We start from the raw sequence: 13,011 nt of genomic DNA on the forward strand, positions 1-13,011 counted from the left end.
TTTTTCCCAACAAAATTTATCTGAAAAAACCCAAACAGTCTATGCGGAGGTTCTAGAATAGTCAGTCAAGCACTAAGCAGGGGTGGTTCTCCTCAATGCGAGATTCTAACCTAACATTTAGCCCGGCTGCAGACTCCCTGCCAAGTACTCGGGGCCAAACCCAATGTTCCTCCATCGACTCTGGAGACCCCGAACGATAGTGGGGCCTGTCCAGCTGAAGGACGGCAGGGGAGGGGTACGGGGGGGCTTATCCTCTTCTGTCCCATAGTTTTCCTCCAAACCTCAATGAAGGCACAGATGGCTTGGCGATCACACTGTGAGACGTGAAAGCAAAAGGAGAAGTCAGCAGCCTCGGAGGCAGAACTGGGATGGGTCTGCCGGGGTCGTGACCTGAAGCACATGAGCATTATGCTGCCCTCAGTAAATCCCAGATCTGATGTTCTGATGTAAAGGAACCGAATACACAAGGGCAGGGGAAAGGGAAAGATGGCATGAGGCACCAACCTGAGGTTCAGACGAGCAAAAAATAAGTAACTGAAGGACTCTTGGCCCATTCTCCTATTATCTCAGAGTGTTTGGCTGGGCTTTCATTTACTTTAAGGGAACAGAAGCCAAAGAGAGTTGGGAAAAAAGCACAAATAACTAATACAAGCCACCACTAAAAATCAAGCATCAACCTGGAGAAGCTGATCAAAGGAAAGGGAATCATACTGGGGGCCGCTCAGCCAGTCATGGTGGAAAACCACTGAACCCCAGCACAGGTGCTCAAGCAGGGCTGCACGGCTTGGGGCAAGCGGGGCTGGTAGCCGGACATTTAGAGCTGGGAGGGACTTCCAGGATCACTTGGTCCGACTCCCTCAGCTGACAGATGAGGAGACCAGAGGTCCAGAAAGGTCCATTGAAGACGGTTTGTGGCCCAAACATGGCGGTGCCGAGCCCGAGCGAAGATCCAATCATAGCAACAGAGTATGACAATAAAGCCTTGTCTCCAGTAAATAAAGGATGCAGACCTCCAAATGCCAAATTCACACAAAGGAGAAATGAGCTTGGAAGTCGGAAATGGCCACAGCGGTCAGGAGAGCAGATCGCCTCCGGGAGGCGCGGTGCTCGAGTCAGCTCCTGCAGTCAGCCCGGAAGCACTGAGGACCCCTATGGGGCATCCCACTGTGACCGAGGTGCTGGACGGCTGCTCTATCACCAGGAGCCAGAGCCAACGCTCCTTCCTAGCCGGGCCGCCGGAAGCTCCTGGACCTTGCGGCCCTCTGGTACAGGACATGGGGAACCTGGGAGTGTCCCCAGATCATGGTGAAGTATGAAGGAAGTTCAGCCAGAGATTACAGCTAACATGTTTTAGAAAATCAAGTACATTGCTATGAAAACAAACTCACATCATCCTAACTGACAAGAGTTAAAAATTGTATTTATTCTGAAAAAAAACTACAAAACACTATACAAATTTTCCCCCGCGCTCTGTTGTTGTGTCAAAGTAATCAGCTCAGTCACTCACATGTTTATTGAGCCCCAGCACTGAACAGGGCCCTTTTTAAGGAAAAACAGAAAGCACTGAGGAAGAAGACTGGGTTTTAAGTACAGAAAACATGGGTGTCAAAAAACCAGGAGGGCTCCTCCCTGCTATCAGGCCTCCTACCTCACTTCTGTCAGGAGATGGGGGCTAGCGGGGACCCGTGAAAGACTTTAGGAAATGGGGTCAGCTTCAAGAGCTACAGCAAGCCAAGGGGGCTCCCGAGGAGCCCGAGATAGAATGATGGTCGCGTCTCCAGCTTCCAGAAAGAAACAAGGAAGGAACTGAGGTGAAGCTGAGCTCAGCTAAGTTCATTTTAGTGTAGACCTATGACCTCCAAATTAATTCATAACAACTATTGGGGATGAGAGAAAAAAGAAAGGGAGAGACTTTCACTTCACTTTCTGACTTCACTTTCTGAGTTGCAAATCACTGGGAATATTTAACAACTTCCTCTGCTCCAAGCAGATAGCCGGGCGGGGCAAGGGACCAAGAGCTCAGCCTGGAGTTAGGAAGATGAGTTCAAATGCTGCGGACATACAGTAACTGTGGGAACCTGGGCAAGTCTTTCAGCCTCTAAAATGGAGGGAATAACAGCATCTCCCTCAAAGATTTGTTGTGAGGATTAAAATGAAATAATATATGAAAAAATGTGTGAAAAAATATATGAAATGTATTTCATATGAATATGAAAAAATATATGAAAAAAAGCAAACACTACAGTCCCTGGCACACAGCAGGCACTGTATAAATGCTTATTCCCTTCTCCTTCCTTTCCTCTCCTCAGGGCTGTGCTCCTTTGGCATTCCTTATGAGTCACCACCCAGTAACCATCTACAAATTAGCTACACATCGTCTGGAGTCTGTTGGATGACAGACCAAGGCTCTGAAGAGACCCTTGACACCATTTAGTCCAAACCCCTAATTTTACAATAAAGAAATTGAGGTAGGAATCAAAAACATATCATAGAAACACAGGCTTAAGGCTAGAAAGACCATCAGAAGCTGCCTGTACCTGAAGAAAAGCTGCGAAAAGAAAAGAAAAGAAAAGCTGTGAAAAGAAAAGAAAAAAGGAAAGGAAAGGAAAGAAAAGAAAAGAAAAGCTGCCTCCTCGTTCAGGAGACAAGGGCACGAGCTCTAGACTCTGACAAGCCGGGCTCCAAGCCCTCCCTGACACTTACTGTAAGCTGGAGGGCGTCACCCACTCACGGGCTCTGGTCTCCAGACAGCCTTCCCTTAATACCTCAGGAGATCATCCCAACGTTCTAAATAAAGCAGAATTGTAATACTGTGCACAATTTATTTCCATTGGGAAAGCATCAATATGAACACGCACAGAGTTGTTTCAAGTCAAGTTACCTTATGTTTATAATCATGCTCACGGCACCCAGCCCATGGTGGTCCAGAGTCTGATCTCTGGGATCCAAGAGGCCATAAGAGAGAAAGAGATTTCCAGCATTAATGTAAGGTGCAAGCAGAACGATCTGAGAAAGGGAGAAGGAAAGATCAGCGGAAGCTAGCGGGGGGTTGGGGGGGAGGTGGGGGCGGGGGATGAGAAGGGTAAAGGCGGCTGGCCCCAAGGGAGCCGCGGCTAGTGTTCCCTTCCACACCTACTCAGTTTTATAAGAAAAGCTGCTGGTGGTCAGCATGAAGAAGTGAGACGTCTGGACTGTAGACGCCTCTGCACTCTGGCTATCCACCCCAAAAATCAGTTTTGGAAATGCTGATTCCCAGTTCCAATTGATCTTTAATGAACAGAACCAGCTACATCCAGAGAAAGGACACTGGGAAATGAGTATGAACCACAACATAACATTTCCACTCTTTCTGTTATTGTTTGCTTGTGTTTTTATTTTTTCTTCTCAGGTTATTTTTACCTTCTTTCTAAATCTGATCTTTCTTGTGCAACAAGATAACTGTATAAACATGTGTGTGTATGTTTATATATAGTATTTAACAAATACTTTAACATATTTAACATGTATGGGACAATCTGCCATCTAGGAGAGGGGTAGAGGAAGGAGGGGAAAAGTTGGAACAGAAGTTTTTGCAGGGGTCAATGTTAAAAAATTACTCATGCATATGTTTTGTAACTAAAAAGCTATAATAAAAAAAGAAAGAAAGGAAGGAAGGAAGGAAGGAAGGAAGGAAGGAAGGAAGGAAAGAAGGAAAGGAAGGAAAGAAGGAAAGGAAGGAAGGAAGGAAGGAAGGAAGGAAGGAAGGAAGGAAAGGAAGGAAGGAAGGAAGGAAGGAAAGGAAGGAAGGAAGGAAAGGAAGGAAGGAAGGAAGGAAAAGGAAGGAAGGAAGGAAGGAAGGAAGGAAGGAAGGAAGGAAGGAAGGAAGGAAGGAAGGAAGGAAGGAAGGAAAGAAAGAAAGAAAGAAAGAAAGAAGGAAGGAAGGAAGGAAGGAAGGAAAATGAAGAGATACCTCCACCAAACACTCATGTGCTGTTAATAGCCGGCTTTCTTTGACAATACTCATCATTTGAATGTGACACTGCTACAAAGAGAGAGGTTTTAAAGTGGAAACAAAACTAGAAACAGGCCTAGCTTGGAAATAAAATGAATTCTTAAAAAATTTATTTGAATTTAATAGCTACCTTCTGGGGTTGAGGTTATGGATGGAACGCATTTCCAACCATGATCAGTGGCTCTTTTTAGGACTCGGCACCGTTCTCCAAAGACCAAATTCAAAACTAGCTCCATCTAAAACCAGCCTGCCTCCTCCTATCAGTTATCTGGGCCATTTGCTGATAATTATTTCCTGAAAATAACATACTATATTAATTACAGGAAGTCCAGTCTTTGCCTTAGAAGAAATCCTCCCTGAGGCAGGAGGAAGTGAAAGGGAGACCCAAGCAATCAGTAGAGCTGAGCAAAGCTCAGGGACTTTGGACCAGATCCTCAGGGAGTCAGGGAGAGAAAAGGGAGGGAACAGAGGCACCAAGAGGAAAAGGCAATGGAGAGAATCAAAGTAAGGGAGAAGATCAGAAGCCTAAAACCATGTGTAAAATATATGTATAGAAATAAACACTTTAAAGCACTATAGAATGGGCACTAGTTTTTGTTTGTTTGTTTCATGGCAATTAGTACCAATTAAGAGATATGTTCATCGAAGGAAATCCAGGAATTGAAGCTGGACATAATGGAAAACATTTTGGTGAGGGAGAAACAAGTATATTACTGCAGAGTTGGAGCAAAAGCCATGTGGTCAAACTTATAACCCAAACACAAATCCCCACTCACTGGAGAATGGAATAGATAAGGAATAAATGAACAGTTATTAAGCACCTACTGACGCGCTAGGCACTGCAAAGGAATAATATGATCAGACCCATGTTGTAGGAACATCACTTTAGTGGCTGAATGAAGGATGGACAGCAGTGGGGGTAGACCGAGGCAGGCAGACTTCCCCAGCAGGTATTGCAATAGTCCAAAGCTGAAGTTCAAGAAAGAGGCATAATTTTGTGCCATCATGGTGAGTTTTAACATCTGCTGGGGTTTGTTTTCCATCAAAAGCAATGGGCTTAAAAAAAGATATAAAAGGCAGTCCCTGCCTTCAAGAAGCTTAAAATATGAGGGAGATGGTTAAAAAAACAAACAAACACACAAACTGTATAGGAAAGATAGAAAATAAGAAAGGGAAGGGGCTAGAGTTGAGGGGATTTGGGAAGGCTTCCAGAAGGACGGATTTTAGTTGGAACGTGAAGAAAGCCAGGGAAGCCAGGAGGCAGAGATGGGGAGGAAGCATAATAGGCATGAGACAGATCTAGAGATGGAGGGTCTTGTCTGTCGCACAACCAGGAGTCCAGAGCCAGAGGATCAAAGAAAAGAACAAGATATAAGAAGCCTGGAAAGGCAGGAGGGGGTTAGGTTATGAAGGGCCTTGAATGCCAAAGGGCAATTTATATTTGATCTTGGAGGCAAGAGGGAGCCCCTGGAGTTTACTGAATAATAGGATCAGACCTGGAATTTAGGAAAAGCACTTGAGCGGCTGAATGATGGATCGAGGAAGGGAGAGAAGGAGGCAGGCAGAGCAACCCTCAGTCCCCGCAAGCTACTGCAATGGTCCGGAGTTAGAATTCAGATAATAATCCAGAGAAGGGGCCTGAATTTGTGCTTTAGATGAGAGTCTCTAAACATTTCTAGGGTCACAGGGCCATGTGATGTCTGAAGAAGCCTGTGGACCAACTCATTTTATTGGACTGTTTTAGAATCACAATGTTTTGAAATGCGTGAAGGAAAAAAGAGAAGGTTACGAGGGAAAGTGATTAAATTCAAATGCAGTTATCAATTCTTTTTAAGTTTCCAGACCCCAGGTTAAGAGCGCCTTGTGCTGTCCCAATGAGTCAAATCTAACCTATTACTTAAAAGGGATAAGTGAATGGCTCACACTTTGGTTCCAAAAAATCAAAAAAGGAAAGGGATGTCGCGGGCCGGAACTCTGAAAAGGTCTACCTGAGTCACAGCGTGGCGTTTATGGCTGTGCAAGCTCAGTGCGATGCAGTGAGGTAATCGTACCAAAGGATTTAAGGGCTGAGGGAGGGCCACGGAGCTCTCTCAGCCGCGGCGCTCTCCCCCACAGCTCTCAGCGGAGAAGACTCCAGGCTCCAGACTCCAGAGTCCAGGCTCCATCTTTGACCAGCCACGTGGCAGCTCTCCTGCCTCCTTCTCTCCACCTGAAGACCAGGGACTCAAGCTGATCCCCAGGTCCTGCAGAGAGCTAGCCCGGGCATTACAAAAGAAGGAGGAGGCGCTGCTATATAACGGCACATCTGGAAAAAGGGATTGAGATTCGGTGGACTTCCAAGTCAATCTAACTTACTCTTCGGTGCTGCCAAAAGCTACTTTGATCCCGGAGAGCGAGGTAGTAATGCACTAGATGCCAGATTTGAAGCCAGAAAGAATCAAGTTCAAACCCTGCTTCAGACACTGACAAGCTGTGTTACTCTAGGCAAATCCCTTAACCTATCTAAGTCTCAGTTTCCTCATCTATAAAATGGGGATAATAGCACCTCCCTCCCAGATCTGTCATGAGGGTAGATGAGATTATAATGGAAATCTAACTATGGACAACAAGACAGTAGGAGGTGAGAGCCTTGTTCTACTCTGTCCCAGTCGATCTGAAATCCTTGAAGCCTCCGTCCAGTTCTGAGCTCCATCATGAGAGAACAAAAGATGATAAGACTGAGGAAGAGAAGACTTAGGACACAAACAAGGGTAGAAACCTCCTCAGTTTAAATTTTAAAATCCCAATAAAACACGGAGCCTTCAAAGTTCAAGCCGCTGGCTATCTCACCAGCTCACGAATGTCGTATTTAGACTTACAGCCTACCGATGGGCTAAACAGAATAGCTGAAGAAAATGGGAAACCGGTTTGATTTTCCGAAACCTGAAAAGCTAAAATGAATGGAAGAGTAACACTCACATTTAACTCTATTATCCACAGCAGAGTAACAAACAAGAGGTCAAAGGTGACAAACAAACAGAAAGTCCTTCTGACGTCAGAGATGCCTTTCTTCTCCCGCCCCTCGTAGGACTCGATCCTGGCCATCAGCTGGGTGGGGTTGATGGAGTGGACGTTGAGCAGAGACGCATGGGAGCCCTGACTTCCGCTGAGGGCATTTTCCAGGTCATCCGGTAGATGATTCATCCTGGTGGTGATTTAAAGGAATCTTTTTCCGGCTTCACCATCACTAGCATTCAGGAACAATCTTTTGAGCAAAAGAAATGGAAACACGAGGTTAGTTTATTTGAAGCACTTTTTCAAACAGCCTTTCGTTAAGCCTTTCACGGAAACCCTGGGGAAGAAAGGCTAATAATGAGACACAATATGAAGGCTTCACTTGGAAATTAAAGGCCAGGCCGAAAGCTCAATACAATGGAAAACAGGAAGGAAAGAATTTCCGATTTTGTTTTTCTTATTTACTCAGATATCATTATAACACGTCAAAAGAGGAAGACGATTTTGCAAAAAGGAGGGACAACGTAGGATGGGAACCACATCCCATAACTGTACATAACTAAGTCACTTCCTGATGTGAGAATGGCCACTGACATGGCCGGGACAGTGAGATACTCTGGCCCGTACAACACTTAAACACAGGGGAGACACATCACACGCATCTTAGGAATCAACTCAGTTCCATCTGTAGGGAATGAGGAAGGAGAAAAAATGGGAATTTAAGTAGCTCTGACTTTTCAAGAGACCCCAGACCCTTTCCAACTGCAAAGATACTTCCAGGGTGATTTTGGGGGATCTGTGAGGGTCATTTGGCACTATGGATTTTATCCCACAGTTTAACTTTAGATTCTCTCTCTTCAATAAGAAGCTCCATCATAATTATTGCCCTAGGGAAAGGTGGACTCCAAGTATCTGACATACCCCCCAGAGAAATGGCCCAGACTCGGCTACCCTCACCCCACAGTGCCGTGGCAGAAGAAACATTGAGCAAAGAAAAAAGAAATCAGGAAACATACATTTATTAAGGACTTGCTATGTGTCAGACACCGCTAAGCATCTTACAAAAATCATCACAGCAAGCCTGAGAAGCGGTGCCATTATTCTCCTCACTTTACAGTTAAAGAAACTGAGGCAGATTTGTGCAAGGTCCCACAGTAAGTTTCTAAGGCTGGATTTGAACCCAGGTTTTCCCGATTCTAGGCCCAGTGCCCTGCGTAGTGTAGCACCCCAAAGCTCATTCCAGCATGTGACACTGAACAAATTTAGCTTCCCTGGGCCTGTTACCTCATGTGTACTGAACTCATGATAATTAAATTCCATGATACAATGCTGACTTGTTGTGGCAACAAAATGGAACTAGAGTGGGTCACTACTTTACTGGGGAAGACATTGTAGTAAATGAACAGAATGGATTATTCCTGACCTCTTAAGAAGTGACATCTAGGAAGAATTCAGGGAAACAAAGAAAACTTACATGAACTGATGCAGAATAAAGTGGAACCCCTTCCCCTAAAAAATAAACCATGTAACAATGTAACAACAATGTAACCCCCTAAAAAATAAGGCCCTTAACAAAGTAAACTCAAAGTAACAATGTGACTAAAAGAAGATAAATAAATTGAATGCTACAGAGCTGTATTGGCCACTTTTAGTGCAAAGAAATCCCAAGGGAGTGTTCCTCCCTCCCTTATTTGTGGAGCTGCGGGGCCCATGGCTGTGAGATGTTATCAGACGTGGTTGATTCAGAGGTAGGTTTTGTGGAATTACTTTTTCTCCTCTCTTTTTTTGTTCTTTGTTATGAAGCTGGTTTGTTGGATGCTCTGGCTGGATGCAGATCCGAAATGAAGGTTACATTAAACCAAAAGTAGAGGTCTATCACACAAAGTCTAGGGAGGTCCCAGGCAGAGGGACCCTACAGAATCCTAGACGAGGAGAACTGTCCCATAAAAAGAGCCAAGAGGATTTGTTCTAACTTTAGCTCCTTCTCGGATCCCCTATTTTGGTAACCGCCAACATCTGCATCAGCAAAGACTGACCACTCTTGGTCATGAAGACCAAGAATTCAGCTGCCCCATGTACACCATAACGTACAACAAACTCCAATCACTCCAGGCAAAGACAATTAGACACGATCAGGAAGTGAGCCCCAAGAAAGTTAGGGAGGACCCAAGATGCACATGCTTAGTGATGAGCTCCACTATGCAGCCAAAGCTGGTCATCGTTCGGAGAAAGCCATTTTCTCAGATGTCAGTAGTTTATCTCTCTAGAGCATCAACAAGGGTTTTCTGCCACACATGGAAACGCCAGAAATAAAGCATGCTGGGAGGGGGGTGTCAGGTCTTGATTTTAAAGTGAGCTTGAGATGTAATCCCCTAAGTGCCCAGAAAAATGGTTTGCGCTTCCTACATTGTCTCCTAAAAAGGTTTTCCTGGCACAGGCCAGGCAGGACTGACCAGGGCTATCTTCCCCTGATTCTCTAAACCTGGATTCAGGTGGAGAAAGAATTCAGTGTCTTGCTTTGGCTGCTGAGAACTCTATCTAAAGAGACTCAATCAATAGTTATCTCTCTACTCCTTCCACTGACAGATAGCAAGAATGTGCTGTAGCAAGAATGAGGTCAAAGATACCTGGACTCGGGGGATATGGGAAACTCACAGAACATTGCGATCGTACCTGCTCTGAAAAAAAAAAAAAAAAAGCACATTTCTGGTGGGCCGGGATCATGACCAACACTCAGGTCTTGTATGTATTCTAAAAAGAATTCTATAATCAGAACTACCCTGTCTCAAATTTAATTATCTCAAAGAAGCAAAACAGCTACGATAATAATAGCTAACATTTATTTAGCACTCACTCTGGGCCAGGCACTATGTTAAGTGCTTTAAATTATGATCTCATTTGATCTTCACAACAACTCTGTAAAGTAGGTACTGTTATTATTCGCATTTTACAGATGAAGAAACTGAGGCAGAGGTAAAGTGACTAATCCAGGATCACACAAGTAGGTTAAGGATCTGAGGCTGAATTTGCACTTCCTAACTCCAGCCCCCTCCCCCCCACACACACACACTCTACCTACTGGGCCTTCAAACCAAGTGGAAATGAATGAAAGAGGTTAACCTTGAAATGAATAGGATTGAATGAATAAATGGATGGGGGGAGGGTTGTGTTCTTTAATCACATCATTACCAATTCATTTACTTTGAATATTTTTGTGCCTCAACAGACCTCTGAGCTTCAGGTCGGTCTTATGAAATGTTTTCTAAAACTCCACTGGTCCAGAAACTTCTCTGATGAATGGAAGCACCCCCTTCCCCTTCTCTTTTACTTTATTTCTGTTGCTCAAACTTCTCTTTGTATTCGATTCACCAATAATTTAAGGCATATTCATTAAACCAGATGTATTACAAAAGTCAATCAGCGGCTCCAGCCAGAAAATCAAGACAAGTCTTGCGCAGACCGGGATTGTCAAGAACCGGACGATGGATTGCATCTCGCAGCCAAATATTATTACAATTGCTAACCTTTCCCAGGGGAAATTTTTTTCAAGAGAAAGCAGTTTTGTTTCACTTGCTGAGACAAAGCAAGCATTGTCTTCAGAATAGTGTTTTCACAAAAGTTTCCATGGATGACTGCTATTCATGTCAGCCTGGAAATTCCTTGGGCCTTCAGGAAGTAAATGTTGGAAGCAGGAAGCAAAGACACCTGGGTAGACAGGATAACTGGATTTATACCACAATTCTCTATACCTATGTGGAGGTCTCAAGCAATTCACCCCGGCTCTCTGGACTTTTTGTTCCCTTATCTGTAATACAAGGAGATTGAAGAGAAGACCCCTAATATCCCTTCAGCTCGATGTCTAGGAACAATTTCCCGGAGCAAAGCTTCTTAAACTGTGCATGTTGATCCCGGGCGGGATCCTATAATTGAATGTGGAGGTCACGAAAAATTTGGCAAGCTTTAATTATGTAAAAATAAACAAACACATTCATCTCATTAGTATGCAATTGATTTTTATTTATTTATTTTTGCTGAGGCAATTGGGGTTAAGTGACTTGCCGAGGGTCACACAGCTAGGAAGTGGTAAGTGTCTGAGGGCAGATTTGAAATCAGATCCTTCTGACTTCAGGGCTGGTGCTCTATCCACTGCACCACCTAGCTGCTCCAGCATGCAAATATTTTGTCTTTAATAAATGGTAAAAATGGTAAATAGATAGAGATACCAAAGAATTGGCTTAAAACAAATTTATTATTATTTATCAGTAAATGTTTGATCTGTATACTTCTTTTACATACCTATATACCCGAGATCACATAAAAATTTCTTGGGCCAAAAGGGGGTAAAGAGTTGAAAGGATGTAAGAAGCCCTGTCATTTCAAGTGGATTCAGCAATCTAATTCCAGTTCTACCTAGGAGCTGCAGCTAAAAGAAAAACAAAGCCTGGAGGGTGTCAACTGTAGGCTTACTTAATCATATATATCCGGACATACTCCTAGGGATAAAAATGTTTATAATTTCGACGTAAACACGTGTGCATGTCTGCAAGATTACTAGCCTCGCTCCCCCGATTCGGGAGGAACAAAGCACTGACTGTCACTGATTCCAGCGAACCCCACTCATGGTTTCTGCCCCCCACCACTGGCAGACAGAAGATCAATTTTCATTCGCAGTATCAGAAAATTAAATGTGGCTTTTTGAAGCACACAAAAGTCAGAAAAATGAATAAAAGGGAAGACTCAATGATTTTAGTTCTTTGCCCAAGAAATGGAGCTAACACAGAAATCAGAGCTTCCAGTGTTCTTGACCTTGGTAAGCACTCTCTAACACGCAGCCATAGGAAGGTCAGCCCAGAAGCAGGAAGCATCACTCGTCCCAGAAGGGCACAGGGTGGAGTGTTCCGTCTTCCGACATCCAACTGCGACCGTCTGGAGGGACAATGCTCAACCTCTGGAACAAGAGGCTGCACTCACAGACATCCACAGAGTAAGTGGCCAGAGATGGCAGGGGGCCTGAAAGGCCATCTCGGGCAGAACTAACAGGTGAGGAAATTGAGTCCTGGAAAAGAAATAGAATTTACCCAAGATGCCCCAGGTCCTAAGTGATAGGAACTGGGCTTGAGCCCACTTCTGTCCCCATTGACAGGGTTCTTTCCCCCAAAATGTCTTTTAATCTATGAAAATACCCAAATGACATTCACAAGAAATGTCAAAGCTCTGAGACTTAACTGGCAACCAAAGAAAATCACTGTGCAAAGAGCATGTTTGCTGTGAACAAACAGTTTGATTTAGTGATCCATGCTCCACTGCGACACACGGATGGACTTGCCGAATTCAAACACATAAAGACAAATCTTCAATATAAAAACATTATTCTGTATTAGAAAAACAAGCAAAGCTATGACCAGCCCTGGCTGATCAGGCCTTTCCGCCCCGCCAGGGGTCCTGACTTTCCAGTTACATCAATGAGAATTTTCTTTTCAGAGTTCAGACGGCTCTTCGGATTAAAACTCAAGATACTAGAACACGGCACTCTCCTAGGCACAGACTACAGCTAAAAATGCTATGAATGACAAGAGTGGCAAGAAAGTGGAATTTTTAAAATTAACAAAGTCTTCTTTAGTGGTATTTTGAAATACTTGCAACTGTGATTGCAGCAGTCTGGAAGTTCCCTCCCAAAATGCAGAAGAAAACCCAGCCATGACTGCCCATTTCCTCCCCAAAGGTCAGCACGGGGGACTTCTCAGCCCATTCAAGGACTTCCTTGCTTTCCTCATGTCTCAAGGGGACCAGTGAAGGGACATCAGGGATATTGTTATCCTCTGGACTCGTCACGTGACCACAGATCAGCCAGCCATGGACCTTTCCGTTGCCCTAAGGGGATGCTCCTATTCCACATTTCACTGCCATACAAGAAGGCTGGCCAAGTTTGGGGGTTGCAAAGATGAGTCTTAGAAAAGCTCTTTGACAGTCCCAAGATTCTCGTGACCGTGATTTCCCCAAAGTAATTCAGGCCAGTCTCTGGTTAA

General features: G+C 44.3%; 1 protein-coding gene across 1 annotated transcript in view; it reads right to left on the minus strand.

Annotated features, from left to right (window-relative positions):
* STARD3NL (STARD3 N-terminal like) overlaps positions 1 to 13,011 on the minus strand; it is a 58,118-nt gene that overhangs the window by 17,728 nt on the left and 27,379 nt on the right. Inside the window, exon 2 of the mRNA XM_051978802.1 lies at positions 6,950 to 7,235. Coding sequence (XP_051834762.1) covers positions 6,950 to 7,174 — 225 coding nt within the window. The 5' untranslated portion in view covers positions 7,175 to 7,235. The remainder of the gene's footprint in view (positions 1 to 6,949; positions 7,236 to 13,011) is intronic.

Source organism: Antechinus flavipes, chromosome 1 (assembly GCF_016432865.1).
Source record: "Antechinus flavipes isolate AdamAnt ecotype Samford, QLD, Australia chromosome 1, AdamAnt_v2, whole genome shotgun sequence".
NCBI lineage: Eukaryota > Metazoa > Chordata > Mammalia > Dasyuromorphia > Dasyuridae > Antechinus > Antechinus flavipes.